This window comes from Triturus cristatus, chromosome 3_2, assembly GCF_964204655.1.
Source record: "Triturus cristatus chromosome 3_2, aTriCri1.1, whole genome shotgun sequence".
Taxonomy (NCBI): domain Eukaryota; kingdom Metazoa; phylum Chordata; class Amphibia; order Caudata; family Salamandridae; genus Triturus; species Triturus cristatus.
Window position 1 is genome coordinate 78442154 of NC_140584.1, and position 23750 is coordinate 78465903.

A 23750-nucleotide genomic window follows, 5' to 3' on the forward strand; every position below is an offset into this window, starting at 1 on the left:
CTGGCATACATACTCACTGCGAGCAGTTGAAGGCTAAATTAGCAGATGCTCCTCCGTGGATTCGCTCATTCAGGAGCAAGAATTGAGCACGGTACACACCGCTAATAGGTCAGGAGCTGGATGGGCAGCGGAGCAGTCGTACCGTAGGGCGCCGCCATCTTGTGTCGCTTTCCCGTCACTACACGGGGAAACCTCGAGGAGACTTTATTCAGCTTAAACAGAGTGCGGCCGGTCTCACAATACCCGCATCCTGTGCCCAATGTCTTCCGCTGCACTCATGCGCTCGTTGCAGTCAGTTACAGACCCACATATCTTTTTGGTCAAAGAGTGGACTTGACCGGCGGAGCTACCTCAGTAGCCAGCCATTCCACCCTGCGCCCTCTAGCGCCCCCCCCCCCCCTCCCGGGTTCAAGGGAGGTTTGATTCCAGAACAAAGATAGTGATGGGATTTCCAGATCTTCAGCTTCTGATAGATGGTTATACCACACTGATATATCTTTCTTTATTGGGTGTATTTATTGACACAAACTTTCAATATCCCAATTCCCTCTTACTTCACCTTTTTTTGCGTCAAACCAGGATACCAGTTCTAGATACTTAAATCTGGAAAACCCTGTACCAATCCTAGCCCTCAGTAATTCCCAGGGGTGGATCCCCTCTGAGTCTAACAGGTCGGACCAGATATTTATGTCCGCTCTCTTGATGGGTACCACCAAACTGTTTCTGAGATAACAAGGTGTTCCAGGGGAGTCCCAGATAGGAGCTAGGTCAGAGTAGTATCCTATCCCCCATCTGATTCTGACTTTGTACCATTTTTCCAAGGCTGCCCAGAGAACCTTCAGACGTACTCGCTTGAAGTATTTTGGAGCCCCGAACTTATATAGGAAAGCCTCACCACCTCCTCCTCCTTCCGTTATTGCCATTTCTCCCAACAACCTTCCCCAAGCCGACTCTTCTGGTTTCGCAAGTAACATCCGAACTCCTTTAAATTGAAATGCTACTGCATACCAACTGATATAAGGAATAGCCAGCCCCTCTTTATTGAGTCTGCGTCTCAGTTTCTTCCAGGACAGCCTTACACCCTTGTCTCCCCAGACAAAACTTCCAATCTTACTCTGCACCTTGCTAATGCTCTTATATGGAAAGGCCAGGGGTATTGTGGTGAACAGGTAAGAAAGCTTGGGAAGAATGACCAACTTTACTAAGTTGACTTTCCCGTAGATAGTTAAGGGGAGGTTCCTCCATCTGCTAAAGAGGCGGTCTATTTCTTTGATGGTTCTGTTTAGATTGATCTGGGGAATTTTTTCCAGGTCTTTAACAATATAAATACTTAAGTATCTTAGCTCGTTGCTAGTTGTGCCCTCCCATTGGTCTAGGTTCCAGCACATCACCTCGGTCATTGATGTGTTTGCTAAATAACCTGACAGACCCAAACCCCTCCAAGAGCGCCTCCACGCGAGGGATAACCACCTCGGGATCATTCGTGTATAATATTAAATCGTCAGCGTACAAGGCTAACTTACAGCTATAATGTTGGGACTTAAAGGGGTAAATTGAGTCGTCTAATCTGATAGCCTGCGCCAATGGCTCAATATAGATATTAAACAAGAGAGGCGAAATCGGGCAGCCCTGCCGGGTCCCCCGCTGGATATTAAAACTAGAGGTCAGCAAACCATTCAAAAGAATCCAAGCAGAGGCTCCCTGATATTAATTCCTCAGGGTGTGGATAAAAATAGGGCCAAAACCCATTACCTCCAGTACTTCCCAAAGGTACACCAACAGACCCTGTCAAAGGCCTTTGCCGCGTCCAAGGCCACTGTGGGCAAAGGATCGGATCTTTCAATGGCCAAGTAAATTTTGCGTATTAGCAGTTGTGTCTGTTCCTGGATGTACCTTCCTGCAAAGAAGCCCTTCTGGTCAATGTAGACCAGGTTGGGGACCAGTTTCACCAATCTCCCTGCTAGAATACCCATAAAGATCTTATCATCGGCGTTCAGCATAGAGATTGGGCGATATGAGTCGGCTTTTAACGGGTCCTTGCCTGGTTTTAAAATCAGGACAATTGTGGCCTCCTTCCAGGACTCGGAGACTTTACCAGTAAGGCAGTAAACTGAGTTACAGGTGATACCCAGTACGGGGGTCAATTCCTCTGCTAGCAGTTATTATACTTCATTCGGAGGCAAGTCCATAACTGCAGCCTTTTAATTCTTACATTTTTTAATTTGCTCAGTTATCTCCTCTAAAGTGATGGGAGCGTCTAAGTTGTTATGACTCTCCTCTGACAAGGAAGGCAAGGATTTAGTCCTCAGCCATGATTGTATAGAACTTGGGAACAGAGCCAGATCCTCTTTGTAAAGGTCCAAAAAAAGGGAAAGCAAACAGGTTTGCATATCTTCGATGCTACTCGATTTCACCCCATTGCTATTAACTATCAATTTGTTAATATCGTTCTTAGAGCGATTAGCTCTTGCTTTCCAAGCCAATATGGTACCTGCTTTCTCTCCGTATTCAAAATTTTGCATATGCTTGGTAAGCCATTGTGCCCTACACTTTAAATCTAGTTTCCCCCTATATTCCTGTCTTGCGCCGTCTAGATCACTCAGGACTTGCGCCAGACGACCTGGGTTTCCATGGGTTAATCTGTTCCTCTCATTCTCTAGCTGGAGTATTTCCTCTGTTGTATTTAGAGCCCTAGCCTCGGCCCTATTCTTGGAACATATGAGGCCATGAAGCCTCCCCCTCAAGTTTGCCTTGTAGGCATCCCAGATAAAGTCCATGGTTGTAGAGCCCATGTTCAGAGAAAAAATTCTAATGAGGAATTTTTAACAACCTGGATAATTTGAGCATGGCCCTATTAAGCGTCCATCTTGTCTGCAGCGAGAGCCTTTTGCTTTGATATCTGGGGCGTGATCTGAGAGGTGGCTTGGCAAGACTGAAATCCCCTCCAGGCCGACCAGAGTGGATCTTTCCGTCAAGATATAATCGATCCTGGAAGAGTGACAGTACTTTTTCTGTAAAACGTAAAGCCCTGTAAGTCTCCCTTCTTTGCCCTCCACACATCAACCAAATCCAAGTCATGTAACATATTTAACAAAGCGCGATGTACCCTAGGGGCCCCAACATGGTGACTCAAATTGGACCTTCTTTTGATGGGTCCAAGAGAACATTAAAGTCGCCACCAATTATAAGAGGAGGGGTTTCCGTCGTCAATATTGATTGCAATTTGCAAATATATGTCGGGTCGTCTTCATTTGGGCCATAAAATGAGGCACAGACTGAGTCTGAATTCTCCAGGGCCAGTTGTGCAACCAACCACCTCCCGGTGTGGTCCGACTGCAAAGTTTTTATGGAACAAGGGGCGCCATATTTAATCAAGATTGCAACGCATCTACTGTGGATCGACTGTTGCAATGTACAGTAGCAAGAGTAGGGCACTCTTGAAAAAATTGAGCGGCTTTCCGTGAAACTCAAATGCGTCTCCTGCAAAATACATACTTGGGCCGAGGAGAGCTCTAAATATTTTAAAATCAGCCTTTGCCTGCGAGGACACCTTAACCCGTTAACATTCCAAAGATAAAGATGGTCTTACTATCCCTTTTGTTTTGATTTCCTGCCATTGACCTGCAGATCTGTTATACCGGCATGACGGGATTTCCTTAAATCTAAAGTATGATGAGGTTCATTTTATTCTTTTTTACCCACTGCTCCCCACCCAGTGTGCCCCTCCCACCCCCTCCCAACGCCCCCAGTCCCTCCCGTCCCATGAGGAACCCTCCCTTCCAATAGGCAAGCCTATTGGGCCTCCCTCTCCCCCTCGGGATAAAGAACTGCATTTATAACTTGGGTCTTGCTATCAGTGAAAACAAATACCTCCCCTTTTCCTCAATGTCCCCCTTCTCTCCCCCCGCTCAGCTTTAATTTTCACTATGAGGGCATCTGCCTCCTCGCCAGATCTTATCTGATGCATTTGGTTGTTCCACATTACGCAGAGTTGTGCAGGGAACTTCAACTGTGCCTTGGCCCCAATGCTTTTCAACTCCTCTAACCTTTTCCCCAGCTCCCACTGTCGTGTTGCAGTCATGTGGGAGATGTCTGATCTTATTTGAAAAGAAAAGGAGCTGGAACTATTGAAAGCTATGGTACCTTCCTTGAGGGCGAATGACAAAATCTGCTCCTTAACTGAGTAAGTTAAAAAGTTAACCAGTATCTTCCTAGGTTTTTGTCTAGCAAGGTTCCTTTTAAAGGGATCGCGATGTACCCTTTGTATCTCACATGCTAGATCCACTTCTGGCGCGTTCTTTAACACTGTCCCTTTTAACACGGCTATCACGAACCCCTTTATATCTGATCCCTCCAAGGCTTCAGGTACATTCAAAAGCCTTAGGTTGTTCCTCCTGGAGTGATTCTCCAGGCGCTCAAGATCGTCTTTCAGTTCTTTGTTCTGGGTCGATAGTTTAGCCAGCTCCACTGTGGTAATGTACATGGTATCCTTAATTTTGGGAATTTCCAATTCAATTGCATCTGTTCTTAATGCGACTTCATCTAGCTTTTTAGCTAGTACTTCACAGGAAGCTTGAATAGCTGCCTGGTTCGCTTCGGAGACTAGAAATCTGTTGGTCATTTCAGCTTGATTTGTCTCAGACACAATGAATCTATTGTTCATTTCATCCTTCATAGCAAGTAATATATCAGCCAGGGAGTGTGATGTTGTGCCTGTTGTGCCTGTTGATATATCCATAGTTGCGTTATCTTCTGTGATGTTGGAGGATGTAGTGTTAGAGGCCTTAAGTGATTTTGCAAACAAATCCGGGTATAGCCAAAGCGGAGTATCTATTTGATAGGCTCACTGCTGGATGTGTACTTAATATCTTGTCGGAAGCTGTATCTGGTACATTCAAGATGTTACCCGCCCCCTCCTTTGGGGAGCTTGAGGAGCTGGGTGCTTTTTCTGGGAGACTGCCTTGGCCCACGCTCTTTAAGGTATCACATACTAAGGCAGTAGAGGTAGACATGACTTTATAATAGGTTTTAAGCGAGGGGGTAAATTTGACTTTTGAAGAAGACACCTTCTTACCCCTTCCTTTTCTCTTGCCAAAGTCAGCCTCTTTGTCTTTTAAGTCGGCGCCGTCGTCCTTGGTGCCCCCTTTATGCCTGCGCTGTCTTGTGGATGCTTTTATTTCAGAGATTACCGGGGAGATATGTGGAAGAAAGATGGATTTAGTGATGTCAATGTTTGAAGAATGTGCTGCTCTTGCCTGTAGGATGTATCTATTTATTTTTGGTACATGGGTATCTGCTACCGCTAACCCATAAAATGCAGAATCTACGAAAATAATAACAGGATACCTGCAATTCATAAATGTCATCATTTTTCTAAGAATGTTTGTCCATTCGGATCAAAATTTGCATGAGAAAAATGGTGGTTCATTTGTTAGTCTAAATTGAGTATGTGTTGTCTTCTCTGATTAGCCTCTGTCAATTGTAGTATGCTGTGTGTTCAGCCCTCTATTTATTTGATCTCCATTTGCGGGCTGTAGCTCCTTTCCTAACTTTGACAATACAAATGTCTCAAAATTATTGGGTAGCCTCAGGGCCCAAGATACATTAAGGCTACTGAAGAGAGATGCTTTACAGCCCCAATACAAGATGCTACAAGCGAGCATCAGATTGTGACAAATGACTTGAAAAATGCCCTTGATGGTAGGTGATGGAAATCGTCCAAATGACAGATTGTCAATCTACATGTAACTTCTAAAATCTTTGAACCAGACCTGCATAGTATTTACAGGATGTGAATATAGATGTGTTTAGTGATTGTTCGCAAAATCTGTTCTGTGTCACTTTCACCCATTTAAAATATTGCCTGCATTGAAGTGATTTCTCAGAAAGGTTAGTAAAGCAGTTCTGTAAGGATCCTCAGTTTCTGACTGTGGTGTGTTATTCTTCCAGATCTCTTTTCACAGATGTAAGCCTGGGCCCAGGGAACTTGAAAATGATTGACATAGCCAAACAGGTAATTTTGGTGTTTTTTGTCTTCATCTTGTTCTATGGCATTCCCACATAGTCATTTCCTTTCACTGTTAATCAAACATACCAATTACATGAATAAGATTGTACATGTTTTTGCTGGTGTACTGGTGAGGCTATGTGGTCTGTATATTGGATTAAACAGTACAATAAGTTCATATGTCGCCTGTTAGCTCTGGTGTGTCCAGACAAATGGCTAACTCTCATGGGGTTCTTAAGACCCTGGCAGGCGGTCCATCACTTCCGTGGAGCCCATGGCTTCACTTGCTTGGTTTTGGACCATCTAACAAATTTACAGACCCAACTTGGCAGGCTGGTTTCTTTGTACAGGGACTTTACTAAGGCCACTGAACTTTACCGAGCAGGCGCTGACTTAGTTGCGCCCAGTCAGCAAAGATTTATTGTTAACTTCTCATAGCAGGAGTTTGTTTTTTTAAAATAAAATGCAATGGCCATGTTGCAGGGGGAGATTTTTTCATACACTTTGGAATTACTGTTTGATATCCTTGCCTGGAACTGCCATTCCTCGCATGGCAGTCTTCGGCAGGGCAATTTAGTGACAATTGCCCTGACATAAATAAGGTGGGGGCGTGCAGCACTATGACCAGAGATCCTGCGCCATATGGGCTGCCAGGTCAGAGATTTCTGATGGCAAAGCAAATAGTGGCTTCTTCACCAGAAACCTTGTGGTTCCCCACCTATTAATGGGGTTGGAGAACTCCACATTTTGCCACACTTTGAATGGCCCCTCAATGTTAATAAGGCCAAGGGCATCAATACCTGCAGTGTTTTCATCTCTCAAGTGAAAATGACTACTGTACATCCATCTGTGCTTACCCTTCCTGTCTTGAAAGCACCAATGACTTACTGGTAAGCCGCTGTCCTTTTCTGATGCTGCTGAGGAGTTCCGTGGTCAGCAGTAGTAACTGTGGTCTCAACCCCATCTGCTGAATAGTTTCTTCCTTTGGCGCTACCTTTGTTGTGTGGTTGTTGCTGTTTGACTTTGCTAATGTCTGGTAATTTTTCAGAATGTCTTTTATCCATTTCTCCAATTCTCTTTTTTAACAGTTGCTTTCAACCCATGAATAATAAATGCTCGATGAATACAGATTTACATTAAACACTTATTCAATATTGGTTTACATGAAAAATGCCACTTTGTAATGGGCGGATGTCTAGATTTCCTCTATCACCGTTTAATCCTCTTGTTCTTCTTGGGTCCTCTTTGGGTCTGTGTCAAACCAGAAGACTTTCCTGTCTTCTCTTCCTTATTTCCATGAAATAGAAAGGCTGACTAAGGCCTAGCAGTCAAAGAGCTTAATGATCTGCTGTCTCTTCATCTGGGAATGATGGAATTGGAAATTCACTCTGACTTTTGTAGGAACATTCACAATATAAAACCATTTACAAATGTATCAGAGTTTAGAGAGGGGGACAAATTGTGCTGTATGCTAGCTTGGTTATTGAGAAACGAAAAACCCCACACACATATATTGAGGTTGAAACAGGGAAGATGGAGGGTGTAAAGTCAACTGGGCAGAAATTATCAAAGCACGCAGTAGTAACTTTGCAGCAGGATACATCCAACCAAAAGCTTTACCTACACAGGAAATAATAGACTACTTTTCAGAGTTGATAATGCCCGAAATATCAGGATGGCAGTGAGCCCAACAAGAGGACCTATTTTCATAGGAAGAGCTCAATGAAGCTGTATCCTCCTTGCAAAAACATAAGGTGCCAGGAATCAGTGGTATGCTGCTGGCTTGTACCAGTTCATACCCAAGTCCTTCTTGGAGATCCTACTGAGGGTCTTTGAGGAAGCCAAACGGTTGGGGAAACTTCCTTCATTCCTTAGGGAAGCACTTATCACTCTGATCCCTAAAGCAGATAAAATCCCCTTGCATTTGGAATCATATTTGCCTTTGTCTATGCTAAATGTAACTGTGAAACTCCTCAGTAAGGCCCTGTTGATCAGTGATTGGTAGATCGGCCCACACGGATCAATCAGGATTCATCCTGCGGAGGACTACCACTCACAACCTCCGCCGACTAACGCATGTGCTTACATCTCTAGCACTCTCGAGTGATGAGTATGCACTGACGTCCTTGACATTGAGCGACCCTTTGATACGGTGAAATAGGAGTATCTCTGGACAGTCATTGGAATGATGGGTTTCAGTCCTAGTTTCCATGACTGGGTTAGACCTCTCTACAAGGACCATGTTGCAAGAGTTCAAACTGAGGAGGGGTATCAGATATGCAGCATTCAACAAATATGCCTCATTTTGTTCAGCATGGCAATGGAGCTGATGGCATGCAGGCTATGGGCAGCCCAGGCAGTTGGGAAGGCCAGGTGGGTGTTATAAGTAAGCTTTGTACTGATGACACCATAGTCTTTTTTGAGGGATCCAGTACACTCACTCCGCCTCTCCTTGCAGAGCTTGGGAAAATTATTGGATTGAAAACAAATTAGAGTAAATTGAAATCTTTCCCTTTTGGGTTTTGGGGAACTGGGGAGGGCGGCACAGGATGCCTTCCCAGACTTAGTTCTGATCTGGGCAAATGGCAGCTTTAGAAATCTGGGCATACAGATTACAATGGGCAAGAAAGCCCAGCATACTCTCAACATCGGAAGAGTGGTGGAGGGATTTAAACAATTGAAGGAGTTTTGGCAGATGCTATCCTTATCAATCATAGGGAGAATATCCCTGAAGCAAAAGGTTTTGTAGCTCAGATGCCTTTATATCCTACAAAATTCAACGTGCCCCGTACAATGTGGGGCATTTTAAGAATTGCATAGATTAATTTCCTCATTGGTTTGGGAGAAAAAACTCAGTGAGGCTGCCAACATTAAAGCTTCCATGGTTGAGGGGTGGTCTGGGGCTCCCTCATCTTGTCCTATACTATGCGGGACGCGCTCTTTGAAGACCTTACCTGTGACCTGGCAAACTTGCTGCTGCTATCGCCGTGAGGGGAACGGCCCTGCTGCTGGGGAAATCTGTGCTTGTCACTTCCCGAGGCCACACCGTGAGGGAGGAGAACTACATTACCCAGAGGCCCTGCTGCTGGGCGCCCGGCTGTGAGGAGATCAGCCTGTGCCCAGCCTGTTTAAAACCCACACAGGCTCAACGCAGCGCGGGACGCGCTCTTTGAAGACCTTACCTGTGACCTGGCAAACTTGCTGCTATCATCGCCGTGAGGGGAACGGCCCTGCTGCTGGGGAAATCTGTGCTTGTCACTTCCCGAGGCCACACCGTGAGGGAGGAGAACTACATTACCCAGAGGCCCTGCTGCTGGGCGCCCGGCTGTGAGGAGATCAGCCTGCGCCCAGCCTGTTTAAAACCCACACAGGCTCAACGCGGCGCGGGACGCGCTCTTTGAAGACCTTACCTGTGACCTGGCAAACTTGCTGCTGCTATCGCCGTGAGGGGAACGGCCCTGCTGCTGGGGAAATCTGTGCTTGTCACTTCCCGAGGCCACACCGTGAGGGAGGAGAACTACATTACCCAGAGGCCCTGCTGCTGGGCGCCCGGCTGTGAGGAGATCAGCCTGCGCCCAGCCTGTTTAAAACCCACACAGGCTCAACGCGGCGCGGGACGCGCGCGGGCGACGCCCGGGCGAAGGGCGGGCCCGTCCTTGCCCGTCAGAGCCCGGAGGAGTCTGGTCTGGGCCACACCTCCGACAATTGAAAGCAGCCATCGATCGCTGCGCAGGTGAGCGCCACCCGCCCCCATTGTTATTCTATTCTATTCTGACATTGTTACTCCCCTGTAATACTGTTGTATAGCCACTTTGAAAACCATGGGGAAGCGCACTAACGCTACGGTTACGAAATCAACTACTACTTGTATTGAAAATATGTTGGAAAGGGCAGTTAGCATCGTAAGTAATGAAATTGAACTTACGGAGAGGCGGCTATCTCTCGGTCTTGGACAATCTGCTCCACTTATTGCACCACTTACCGGATTCACTGACGAGACTTGTGACCTATCCGCTAACAATTCCATAGCCCCTGCTTCAGTTTCTGAAGCGGCATGTGACATTATAACATCAGATTCACCTGTACCAAACCCTGATGCTAGAAACGTACCGACATCTACTATGGGGGCCAAACGCAAAAGGAAAGTCGGAGAGATTGCAAGCGTGAAGAGAAAACAACCTAGCCGACCCTGCTCTACACGCTCGACCCTAACCTCATGGTTTCACCCATCCACTAATCAAATATCTGAGGACATTTCTCTGGTTGATATGATCTCCCGTACGGTTGGAACACAAACAGACAATAGTCGCCCTTTTTCCACTACTGACAATGATTTTGTAAACAGAGTAATTGATACTAGTTATCTAGTAACTGTTATTACAGATCATATTAAGCCAGTTCTCGATAATTTCCTCTCCTCTTTACAAGACCGTATTAACGGCCTGCTGCTTGTTCAATTTCCTAATCCGGTACCACAGCCTCCGAACGTGGTACCTCAAGCAGTTGCCTATACATGTGACCGTGCCGATATTGGCGGGCGAAATGCTAATATTCTCTCAAATAGTAAATGTATTCCCCAGCCAAATACTGAAGTGACACCCAATCCAATTCCGGGACCTAGTAATTGCGTGACTTGTAATAAGATTCGCACCTGTCTTGATGTGAGAAATATTAGGGATGCCAATAGCCCTTTGGACCGTGTTATTGAAATTTCAGATGGTAATGTATCAAATAACAAGTCACACACCATAAATGTACCCATAAACCAAATAAATAAAATCATACAAGAGGCCGATACTAACCCAAAGCCAACAACTAATCTTGTGGGCAACAAGGAGGTGTTAAACCTGCCCCCTGAGGCATGCCCATACGTCGTAATTTTAGCAGGTGTTCCCCCCTTAAGAGAAGATCAGTTTGAGTCCTGGGAGCAACTACGCTGCAAGTGCGTGGATTGGCTTACCAAACATAAGAGATTCAGGCCCTCATTGATCGGGAACATAATTATGGTACGACGAGTAGGCTGGTTGGGGACTTCACCCAAAGATATCGATGGTGACTGCATTATCATCAATTTTCGACGACAATCAGTGGCTAAAACTATTTTGACACCCCAGATGGAACAGATGGGTCAAGATACTAATATCTGGGCCCTACCTTTAGGTTATTTCTATAAACCTGTATTTGAAGTGCCACCCCGTAATATACATGATTACACTACAACTTATAACAGATTTACCCCGTTGTCGGGCTTGGACTGTCAAGATTGACTGCGTACTCAGTCAGTGAATGCTCCAAGAACTAACGCTACAATCCTAGTACCAACCCAAGATAGTCCCCATGCTCCCATATTGGATATATTAGACACCAGGGAAAATAATCAGACACTTAAAATCTTAAGTTGGAATATAGCTGGTTTGTCATCCAAGCTAAATTTAGTGGATTGGCAAGCATTAATTAATCAGCAGGATGTTGTTATGTTCCAGGAGACTTGGGCAACCCAGGATTTGTATATGGAGGGGTTTGAATGTTTTAATATCTTGTCCCCCATCCCCACATCAGGCAGACCTGCTGGAGGTCTGTCAATTTGGATTAATATTAAGGCAGGTGGTCGTTTCAGAATTATACCTACGAACAGCGACAAATTTCATGCAGTTCTTTATACTAGGGGAGTTTCAATTTATTTGATAAATTTTTACAATGATGATTTTAAAACTGTGCCCAATATGAACTTTTCATCTCTGTTTAATTTTGTTTTACAATTACAATCTAGTACGTGCGATGACCAAATTATGGGTATATGTTTGGGCGGTGATTTTAATGTTAAGATTCACAAAGACATTTTTTCTGCTATCCGACTTGACACACGAGTTCCTCTGAGTCAACGAGGGGAACAACTAGTGAATCTTTTAAGTTCCCATAATTTCCGGAATGTTATGCAGATTGCCGATCCCTCCCCCCCTGACAGTAGCGCAATTCCTACCTATAGAAGCAGAGGCTCCACTTCTATTATTGACTATATATTTGTAACCGCCTCTTTAGAAAGTTATGTGTTAAAGGCAGAGGTGATACAAACTATGCAAAGCGACCATAATCCGATTAGTACTACTCTAAGCTTTTCACGTCGCCCTGCGCATGATTTTGCGCTCGGTGCACGAGATCTGGTGGCATCAAATGACAAACTCAGAGTAGTTTGGCGCAATATTGACAACAACACTTTATTTGAAAAAATGATTAAACACCACTCAAATCTGGTGGACATTTGTTTAACGCCCTGCCTTTATAATATAAAGGTAGTTAACGCCTTTTCAGGGCTATGCTCTGGCATTAAAAATATACTGTCTAAACCAATAAGGGAGCCGAATTATGAGCTTGGTTGGTTTAATGCTGAATGCTCTGCGGCTAATAGAGCATTAAGAAAGGCCCTTGTAAGCAAACCCAGAGTGGCGTCCGCTATATCATCACTCAGGGCAAACTATAAAAAAGTTATAAAACGCAGAAAGGAAGAGCTTACTAATAACAACTGGGCAAATCTTGTGCAGGCTAATGTGTTAAAAAACAGCAAGAATTTTTGGAAGGCAGTTAAGGATATGAAATCTATGGGTAATATCCCCACACCAATTGCATGTAACATTATGAGTGAATCTTGGGAAGATCATTTTAGTAAGATTTATGCTGCCCCAATTTCCAATAATCCCAAAAAAGAATACATATACACTGGTGGGATATTGATTGAACTATATGAGGTCGAAGAAGCAATAACTCAAAGCCTGGGGGGCAAAGCCCCCGGACCAGACGGTCTCCCTATCGACCTTATTAAAAGTAAACCTGATTTTTGGGCGCCACTTCTTACGAATGTTTTTAACAATCTCACCAACTCATCTATCCCAGACACTTGGTCAGTTAGCACTATTGTCCCAATTTTTAAGAAAGGAGACCGATCCAACCCGAGCTGTTATAGGCCAATCTCATTGATTGATAACACCCTAAAAATCCTGGGACGGGTGTTATTTAACAGAATTAATTCATGGGCTGAGGATAACAAGATCCTGCATCGGTCTCAATTGGGTTTTAGGAGTAGGGTCGGCACTGTTGAACAATGCCTGAATCTTCACCTGATTGTCAGTAAATACACCGTAGCTAAGAAAACACCAATGTATCTGGCATTCATGGACCTTACCTCAGCCTTTGATTTTGTAAACAGATCCCAGCTGTGGAAAACCCTTTTAATTCTCGGCCTTGACGACTCATTAGTCTCCTTTTTAGCATATATACACAGAGACCTGAAAGCCAGGGTTCGCATTGGAAGGAACGGTGAGGTCTCTAAGCCAATTGAAATTGGTAGGGGGGTCAGACAGGGCTGTGTCTTGGCCCCCCTCCTATTCATTTTATACATCAATGACCTATCTAAATCTCTACTGCCCCTAACTGAGGACGTCCCTAGCATCGACGGGAATAAAATCCCCGCGCTGCTTTATGCAGATGATGCTGTGCTAATGGGGCGTACCCCTAATGCCCTGAGAGCTTTGGTCAACGGTTTTGTGGAATTTATGGCAACATTAGATCTGTGTACTAATTTTAAGAAATCATTTTTAATGTCATGTGGGACTAAGAAGTATTTTAACCTTTCTATTGTATCTAACTCTACCAGATTGTCTAGCACCAGCACTTTTCCGTATCTGGGCCAGGTCTTTGCATCTAACGGTTTGTGGAATGATCACATTGCCCATTGCAATAGGAAATTTATTAATTCTATTAATACAATTCTCAGGCTACCCAAACCCAAAAACATAGAGGTAGTGCCTGCTATTGTCAAAATTTACAGACAACAATGCATTCCAACCGTTACGTACGGCGCAGAGGTATGGGGGAACACTGCCAGCTCACCTATCCAACGAGAAGAGAACAGGTTTTGTCGCAAAATATTGGGTGCCCCATTTTCCTCATCTACATATGCTTGTCACGGCGAGCTTCACTTATCCTATATAGAGGATTTTATTAAGGCACGCCCGACATTATTCTGGCTTAGGATTTGGAAAAACCCGGCCGCACAACTGACTAGGGAAATTATCCTGGATTGTTTAAAATGTGACAGAGGGCTGGTCATATCATGGTTGGCCGGAGTCCACAAAAGCTTAATTAGCCTGAATTTGGAACATCTTTTTATAAACCCTTTAGCCCACAACCCCCCAAGCATGAAAACTGTGGAAAAACTACTCTATGCATCGTATAAAGAAACTAGGCTAGCAGCTGAACGTAATAAAACCTCAGTTGCTAGATATATGCGAATAGAGCATGTATCCACAGTAATGCCTACATATCTCTTAAAACCTGTTGGCTGTTGGGAACGGGGTCTATTCTTCAGGCTAAGGACCGACACCATGAAATACTTACTGTCTTTTCCAACTGGCTATTCTCTGAACCTTGATCACACCCCCTGTCCATGTACCCACAATCTGAAACAATCAATGTTACATTTCTCATTCTTTTGTTCCTTCTATTTACCGCTCACGAAAAAATTTCTGATTCCGTACTTTAAATCCCGATGCGTAACTGATTATAAAATAGCCTATGAGTTGATGCTTGCAATTGATAATGATGAATTATGTTTCCGAGTTGGATCCTTTTTAAAAATGGCTGTACGTTTTCGTAATTCTATGATTTCGGACTAATTTCTTCTATGTCCAACTGTAAATAATGTTTTTTAACTGCACTTTTATGGATATGTTGTTTTTATCCGAATAAAGTTCATATTGATTGATTGATTGATATACTATGCGGCTTCCTAGCTGCAGTAAGTGATGCATTGGTTCGATGGAGGAGACAAGTGGGGAAAAAAACCTTCTGGTGGTTCTAATCTTGACAGATTTGCCGTCTGATAAGACTGCCTTAAAAATGGTCTATACTTGGTCCAACAAGTCGGTATGATACAGGAAAGAATGGTGACCACTAAACATTAGAGGAATCCTTACCCCCTCATTATCCCTCTGGACCATTAAACCCTTCAGAGATAGTAGCAAAGCTGTCTATGGTTAAATGGGAAAGTGTGGCTGCCAAACAGTGGGGGATTTGTACGTTAATGGAATTTTTTACATTTGAAGAAGCTAAGGAAACGTATGGTGTTGGCCTGGGTCAGTTCCTACATCATCAGAGCCTGGCATGTATCACTGGGGAGATATGGGTGACATTCCCTAAGGCACACTGCCACCTGTGACAAAGGTTATGACCAATATTCTGCTTCCTGACGGAGATAAAGCAAACACAAGGAGATGATGGCCGGAGTGCTGAAACTTTTCAGACACTCACCCCAGTCACAGATCTGGGTTGAATCCATCATCATTCTTTAGCTCACTTCGCCACCTTAGTTCAGACCCACCTATATGGAAGCAGTCTTCACCCTGCGCCTCATGGGAACAGTCCAGCCCAAACTGCCTAGCCAGGTCTTCCCTGAACCGGAAACAAGCATCCTGGGACCCGGTTTCTGGGTAACACCCTTCATCAGCCAGGCTAACTTGGATCCAGTGGCAAAGTGAGCAAGGGACCCATGTCTGGGCATACCCTGCCAACTTAGAGCGAACTAAGCAAACACAAGGAGATGATGGACGGAGCGCTGAAACTTTTCAGACACTCACCCCCAGTCAAAGATCTGGGTTGAATCCATCATCATGCTTTAGCTCACTTCGCCACCTCAGTTCAGACCCAGGTATATGCAAATCAGTCATGACCCTGTGCCTCATGGGAACAGTCCAGGTCTTCCTTGAACCGGAAACAAGGATCCTGGGACCGGTTTCTGGGTAACACCCTTCATGAGCCAGGCTAGCTGTTAGCCCGAAACCGGTCCCAGGACGTTTGTTTCCGGTCCGGGGAAGACATGGCTTGGCAGTTCGGGCTGGACTGTTCACATGAGGCACAGGGTCAAGACTGATTTGCATATAGCTGTGTCTGAACTGGGGTGGCGAAGTGAGCTAAACAACGATGATGGATTCAACTCAGGTCTGTGACTGGGGGTGAGTGTCTGAAACGTTTCAGCGCTCCGTCCATCATCTCCTTGTGTTTGCTTTGTTCGCCCTAAGTCGGCAGGGTATGCCCAGACGTGGGTCCCTTGCTCACTTTGCCACTGGATTTAAGCTAGCCTGGCTGATGAGGGCTGGTAGCCCGAAACCGGTCCCAGGACGTTTGTTTCCGGTCCGGGGAAGACATCGCTTGGCAGTTCAGGCTGGACTGTTCACATGAGGCACAGGGTCAAGACTGATTTGCATATAGCTGTGTCTGAACTGGGGTGGCGAAGTGAGCTAAACAACGATGATGGATTCAACTCAGGTCTGTGACTGGGGGTGAGTGTCTGAAACGTTTCAGCGCTCCGTCCATCATCTCCTTGTGTTTGCTTTGTTCGCCCTAAGTTAGCAGGGTATGCCCAGACGTGGGTCCCTTGCTCACTTTGCCACTGGATTTAAGCTAGCCTGGCTGATGAGGGCTGGCAGCCCGAAACCGGTCCCAGGATGCTTGTTTCCGGTCCGGGGAAGACATGGCTTGGCAGTTTGGGCTGGACTGTTCCCATGAGGCACAGGGTCAAGACTGATTTGCGTTTAGCTGTGTTTGAACTGGGGTGGCGAAGTGAGCTAAAGTACGATGATGGATTCAACTCAGATCTGTGACTGTGGGTGAGTGTCTGAAAAGTTTCAGCGCTCTTTCCATCATATCCTTGTGTTTGCTTTGTTCACCCTAAGTTGGCAGGGTATGCCCAGACGTGGGTTGCTTGCTCACTTTGCCACTGGATTCAAGCTAGCCTGGCTGATGAGGGCTGGTAGCTCAAAACCGGTCCCAGGATGCTTGCTTCTGGTCCAGGGAAGACATGGCTTGGCAGTTCGGGCTGGACTGTTCCCATGAGGCACAGGGTCAAGACTGATTTGCATATAGCTGTGTCTGAACTGGGGTAGCGAAGTGAGCTAAAGAAAGATGATGGATTCAACTCAGATCTGTGACTGGGGGTGAGTGTCTGAAAAGTTTCAGCGCTCCGTCCATCATCTCCTTGTGTTTGCTTTGTTCGCCCTAAGTTGGCAGGGTATGCCCAGACGTGGGTCCCTTGCTCACTTTGCCACTGGATTTAAGCTAGCCTGGCTGATGAGGGCTTTTAGTCCGAAACCAGTCCCAGGATGCTTCTTTCCGGTCCGGGGAAGACATGGCTTGGCAGTTTGGGCTGGACTGTTCCCATGAGGCACAGGATCAAGACTGATTTGCGTATAGCTGTGTTTGAACTGGGGTGGCGAAGTGAGCTAAAGTACGATGATGGATTCAACTCAGATCTGTGACTGGGGGTGAGTGTCTGAAAAGTTTCAGCGCTCTTTCCACCATATCCTTGTGTTTGCTTTGTTCACCCTAAGTTGGCAGGGTATGCCCAGATGTGGGTTGCTTGCCCACTTTGCCACTGGATTCAAGCTAGCCTGGCTGATGAGGGCTGGTAGCTCGAAACCGGTCCCAGGATGCTTGTTTCTAGTCCAGGGAAGACATGGCTTGGCAGTTCGGGCTGGACTGTTCCAATGAGGCACAGGGTCAAGACTGATTTACATATAGCTGTGTCTGAACTGTGGTAGCGAAGTGAGCTAAAGAACGATGATGGATTCAACTCAGATCTGTGACTGGGGGTGAGTGTCTGAAAAGTTTCAGCGCTCCGTCCATCATCTCCTTGTGTTTGCTTTTTCGCCCTAAGTTGGCAGGGTATGCCCAGACATGGGTCCCTTGCTCACTTTGCCACTGGATTTAAGCTAGCCTGGCTGATGAGGGCTTTTAGCCCGAAACCAGTCCCAGGATGCTTGTTTCCAGTCCGAGGAAGACATGGCTTGGCAGTTTGGGCTGGACTGTTCCCATGAGGGACAGGGTCAAGACTGATTTGCATATAGCTGTGTTTGAACTGGGGTGGCGAAGTGAGCTAAAGAACGATGATGGATTCAACTCAGATCTGTGACTGGGGGTGAGTGCCTGAAAAGTTTCAGCGCTCTGTCCATCATCTTATTGAGTTTGTCCTGCCGGAGATAGGCAATCATTCACTAAATTTATTCTTTGCTTTACTGCAGGATAAAAGAGAAGATACAAACTTAAAAAGAGGGACGTGGTCTCTAGAGTGCCCTGAGCCTTGTACGAATTCTGAGTAGAACACAGCGTGCAAACAAGTACAAAGTATTTCACTTAATTCACACTTCAAGTTAGTTCAGGTTCAATATTTACTAATGACTCTTACTCCTTAAATGTTAGCACTTTTTTACCTTGGTAGATCTGCCTGGGCGAGATGTCAGCATGGGATGGTGGCTTTCATCATACAGTTTGGATCTCAAACAAAGTAGCTGATTTCGAGAAAAAGGTAGTTAAAAGTTTGTATTCAGCCATGGATTTACCCCCACTAAATGCATTAAAGCAATATTTGCTGGGGATGTATTCCCGTGAAACAGTAACATAAAATTAAAAAGAGGATGGCATTGTTGGGTACGGGCCTTGCCAAGTGGCACATAACTATTAATTTGGTGAGCTGTTTTGCCCTAGAGATTGAACTCTTGAGACATGATTTAATTGAATGGGCTTTGGCGGATGAGCAACATATGAAATTCCCAATAAAGGACGAGAAGTTGACAGGAAACTTGGCAGAGGGGACGGCGATGCTGGCCACACTGGTGGTTCCTCCCAATAACTAGCTGCCATAAGAAGATGAAGATTTAGTTATCTAAAAAAGTACATTGTCAGAATACTAATGACCATATTATGTAATCTTATAGTGGCTACCATAATCTGTGTACGTGGCCAAGAAAGAGATGTTTGTTGGTCTAAATGTATGTCTTGTAATGGAATATATGTGTTATTCTTTATTTATTATAGTGAAAATTAATTAAAAAAGAATGTTAAAAAATGTATCAGAAATCTGAGATATGCTTTAATCTTAGCAAGAATGGTCCATTATATACTTTTTCCATAGATGTTTTAACTCTTTCAACTGACTTCAACAGCAGTAAATGTTAAAATAGCTATCTTGCAGTCTTGACTGATTTTATACCTTTTTCCTTCAGCATGGTTCAGCTGCTAAACTGCCAGGGAGTGGAGGAGCTGTGGTTGGATTGTGCCTCGATCCTGAAAAATTGGTAGGTTTTTCTCCATCTGCGTCAAAATGTTGACAAGAAAGTTGTGTTTCACCTGTGACTAACACATGGTTTCCTTTGTTTTCAGGTGGCATTAAAGAAGACTTTTCAGGAGGCAGGCTTTGTCTTTTGCCATGTCATTCCATACTGCCCTGTCAACAGCTGCCAAAACTCTTAGCTCACAAACTAGCATTTTACGGAAAGAACTGTTCTCTCATGGAACTATTTGTTATGTGCCTTTTCACCAACAAAACCCCCATGAGTCAGCATTTTCTATAGCTTAATTCCTTTGTGAAAGGCAATTGTAGTTTATTTTGCTTCATCCCTGGTCCAAAGCATTGGGCAGTAAAGAGAAGGAGTATTTGTATTGTGCCAACTTCCAGGCAGACTGACAACAACTGAATGACTAGGAATGTAAGTGTTTGAAGTGCCAAATTTTGTGTAGCTACTGTGCGAGCTTAGACTGGGGCATTGTAGTGATAATGATCGTCACCCTAAATTTCACCCCGTACTTTACTACAGATGACTAGTTGCCTGATCAAGAATTAGATATTACATATTCCCTACATTTTAGTAACAGGATGTGTAATTGTTCTTCGACACTAGTAGTAAATGAATGCCGAAATAGGTACTAGAGTCCATGTTTACACTATGATAATAATGTTTCATCTGACAGATATGCTAGGTTGTCTTTCCTAGTACACTATTTTAAGTACAAACATATGGGACTACAACAGGATTCGTATAACCTGCTGCAAAATGGACTTTTGAAACAATGTCCGCAGTCTTTGGATTAAAGAGGAGAAATAACTATGAAAGTTGTAAGCTTCTTTTCACACTTGTTCTGACAATTATGGTATTTTAGTTACTAAAAAGTCTGACATATTCTGTCATTTAACGTAAGTGATGAGTTGAGTTCTTGATATCAACCATATTGTAAGCTGTGGGAACAAATGCAAACAATTAGTCTGAAATCTCAGAAAGGATCATTATATCGAGTGGATCATTTTCGCTTTTCAACTTGTGTGATGTATTGATGCGGAATTTACATTCTTTGTGTTGATAATGGGAGGTTCCTGGGAAGTGTTTAGTGTAATGGTGAGGTTTTTGGACAAGAGAACAGCTTGTTTGAAATACTTTGAGCAGAGTTCAAAAAAAGCATTGACAATTTAGTGATACTTTTGATTTGAGCAAGACCATGTTTGCATTTCTAATTTTACAACTCTATTTAAAGAAAATATTTGTATTTCTCTTGATGAAGAGCGGCGAAATGCAGAGGGCCAGAAGCTAATTTAAGGCAGGTCTGTACCACAGTTTTGGCATGACTGTTGTCTTAAATAGTTGAAGAGTTGGAGCAGCGCTATTTTGTCACCTCAGACAGTTGTAAATGGTGCTTGTCATAAGAACTTTAAAGGCATGTGGTGCATTGGGCTGGAAAAGTAGCAGCATTTTGACATCCCTAAAGTAAACAAAAGCAAACAGAAGCAGCCTAACAACACAATTAAAACATCACACAGCAGAACACTACAGTTAACATGTGAACACAACACAATGGCCACAGAAAAAGACAAAATCAGCTTGTAGTAATGCAGCATAACAGAGGAAAAACAGTACCAAAACAAAATGACACACAATGAAAATGCATAAACATCCTTGCCACACTGTGTCCCATCCAGAAATCTACTTACATAAGTCTGTAGTATAAGATGTTTGAACTTACCATACTTTACTTATAAACATCTACAACTGGTAGTGCCACTCAAAAATGTTTTGTGATTTAGCCCCTGGTTTCTCTCTTTGTCAGACAAAACCTTGGAACTTACCTTGCCCTGAACACATATTTGTTATGTTATGTTATGTTAGCTGGTGTTTTATTAAGCGCTCAGCTACTCTAACAGAGTGTCCCGGCGCCATCAGACCCATAACAACAGAGCCCCGGCGAAATAGAGGAGACTTATTGGCCGAACAGCCACGTTTTGAGCTCCTTTCTGAATGACAGTAAGCTCTCACTCTTTCGTAAGGACAGTGGGAGGGCATTCCAGGCCCGGGGCGCACTGTATCCAGTGCCTCTGCCTTTCACAATGACACAGGCCCAGACGTACAGGTGCATTTAGCTGTCGTAATGCCTGTGATTTATTACATTTTTTTTGTTCAAATGTACAAAAAGAGCATCATATGTTAATTATTCTTCAAGGTTCCTATAAGTAATTAGAGTCCAGTGAGATGCAAGGGTGTAGAAAAATTTCCTTCTCCATCAGACATTTTTCAAGTGCTGTCTCGCGTTAGGTCTTTGGGTTGGATACTTTTCTAAACTGGTGCATATCCAGACGTTTTCTGAATTGTGGGTAGATTGCTTCTGCACTCAGTAATATGTTAGGTTTATTCCACAGTTTATATCTGAAGGACCATTGGTGAATCTGGTGACAGGGGTCTGAACACCTACCACTTGGTGGTAATGCACTGCGGTGCCAGTTATTAGAGATTTCAGGGCCCTCTGACCCACTAAGAATTGTGAATGATGCAGAGTTCTAAACGTGATACTGAACTTCACTGGAAGCTAGTGAAGGGCTTTCTGGGTGAGATCATTTGTTCATGTTTGCTTCAATTTTCCATCAAGATATGGAGCTTAAAATTACATTTTTGAACTTGGACAATCAGTGCAAATGTCATTTTCTGAATGTCTGGCAGGGAAATATTGATGAAAAATACAGCGACTGCCTGGTCCATGCTCCGAGGACAAATAAAAAGCCATTTTTAACTGTTTCTGAATTTCTTCGTTAAAAAAGTAAAGTCCATTCAGCTCTCTCTTACTTCATTTTCTGTCACCTCTGATTACCACAAGTTAGTTTGCAAGATGCAGTCAACCTGGCCTCAGTTTGATGAACTTATGCCAAGGTTAAGCCTTCAAATAACTTCAACAACGCTGTGCCAGGAATCATAATCAAAGAACTTGGCATGCTTCGACGTCCTTACCCTGTCTCTTTGGTGAAATATTTACTTATGCATGGTTCCTTCCCTGACTGTCTAAAAATTGACCAGGTTTCTCTGCTCTTGAAAAAAATCTGATGCCAGTGACCTGAATAATTTCCAACCTGTCTCCTTGCTTCTCTCCCCGAGGAAGGCTACTAAAAGCTCTGTAGCCTCCCCACTCTCTCATCATATCCAAACAAATAACCTCCTAAGTGATCTCCTATCTGGGTTTTCAGGCAGGATTGCAGTACCAAGTATGCCCTGCTTCAGCTGGTGACAGCGCTGTCTACTTCCTCAACTCAGGAAACGCATGCCTTATTCATCCTTCTTCACCTCTTGGCAGCATTCAGCACAGTCAACTACAGTGCTCTGGTTAACATACTGAAGGATTGCATTGTCTTTGATGGAAGAGTTCTAAGATTATTCAATTTGTATCTTTTGACAAAGGGTTACCCTAGGCTTGATGTTTGTCTCCTACCCTATTTAACCTCTATCTGGAACCATATGGAAATATCCTTAAAATCTCAGGCATACTCTATCACCAATACCTGAATGATACCCAGATTTATCCGAAGATCTTCTCTCTAAATGGCATCTGCCTTCTCAACAACACCCTGAAATACTCAAAAAATGACGTCAATCACTACTGAAAACTAAACCCAACTAAAATGGAATTCCTACTAATCTCTCCAAAAAACGCCCACCTTTCCATTCAAATGTGGCTCTCTCGTAGGTTTCAGAACATGCATTGTAGAGAATGCCAAATCCCCGGGATTTATCATCGACAACAGGCTTAACTGATAAAAAGCAAAAATCTGCAATGGCCATGAATGCAAGATACCAACTCAGACTTCTTTGGGTCACTATGCAGTTCATCCCTGATTAAGACTGGGGGCATGGTTTTCCCAGCGGCAAGATGGCTGCGCTTTAAGCGAGCTCTGCTGGCTGGGCGAAAGAATTCTTCATCATCTTGCAGCAGCAAGGGGGCTGACTCGCATAGCAGGCAAGCTCAGCTGGCAGAATACCCCAGGTGCCGATATCGCTGGTCCTCATTGACTCGGGCGGCCTTGATCGCCGAAAACTGAGCCCGACGGAGCCGACCAGGACACCATCTATGCCTGCGAGTGAACTGCGGCCTACTGGGTGGGAACAGAATGCTCCCCTCTTCAGGGGACTGGCCTGCGCGGTCCCCAAACTCACCGTTTGATTGCATCGGGGTGGCCCCGCCTGGTTGGGAGTGCTGGCGCCGCTGACACCTGCTGCATGCGGTTCGGGGCCTGGCTGGGTCTCGGCCCTCACATCGGAAAAGCCTGCATGGTGAGTGCGGGCCTGGAGGCTTGGGCTCGCCCATGCCTGAGTAAACTGTTTGCCGCAGCAGAAACTCGGCGGCGCAGCGGGCTGGCTGCACCGCGGTCCCGGTGCAACTCATCAACATTAGGGTAAGGATCTGAAGCGGGGAAGGCAAATATTTGGACACTCGAGGGCCACCCGGCCGCTACTCCTGGACTCCCTGGGCCTGCTCCCCCCACTCCATCCACATTGCGGTTTCCTCCTCCTGGCCTGGGGGCGGGTAGCTCTGGCTGCCTGGGGCGTGTCAGTCCCGTCTAGTCTGACCGCTGCCGGCCCTGCCACAGGACGCCAAGTATTTATCAGGG

At 44.7% G+C, this 23750-nt stretch overlaps 1 protein-coding gene across 1 annotated transcript in view; it reads left to right on the forward strand.

The window, feature by feature from the left end:
- LOC146856835 (uncharacterized) overlaps window positions 1–20028 on the forward strand; it is a 499318-nt gene extending 479290 nt beyond the window's left edge. Inside the window, exons 21-23 of the mRNA XM_085647270.1 lie at window positions 5950–6013; window positions 19057–19128; window positions 19214–20028. Coding sequence (XP_085503396.1) covers window positions 5950–6013; window positions 19057–19128; window positions 19214–19303 — 226 coding nt within the window. The 3' untranslated portion in view covers window positions 19304–20028. The remainder of the gene's footprint in view (window positions 1–5949; window positions 6014–19056; window positions 19129–19213) is intronic.
- The last annotated feature ends 3722 nt before the right edge of the window (window positions 20029–23750 follow it).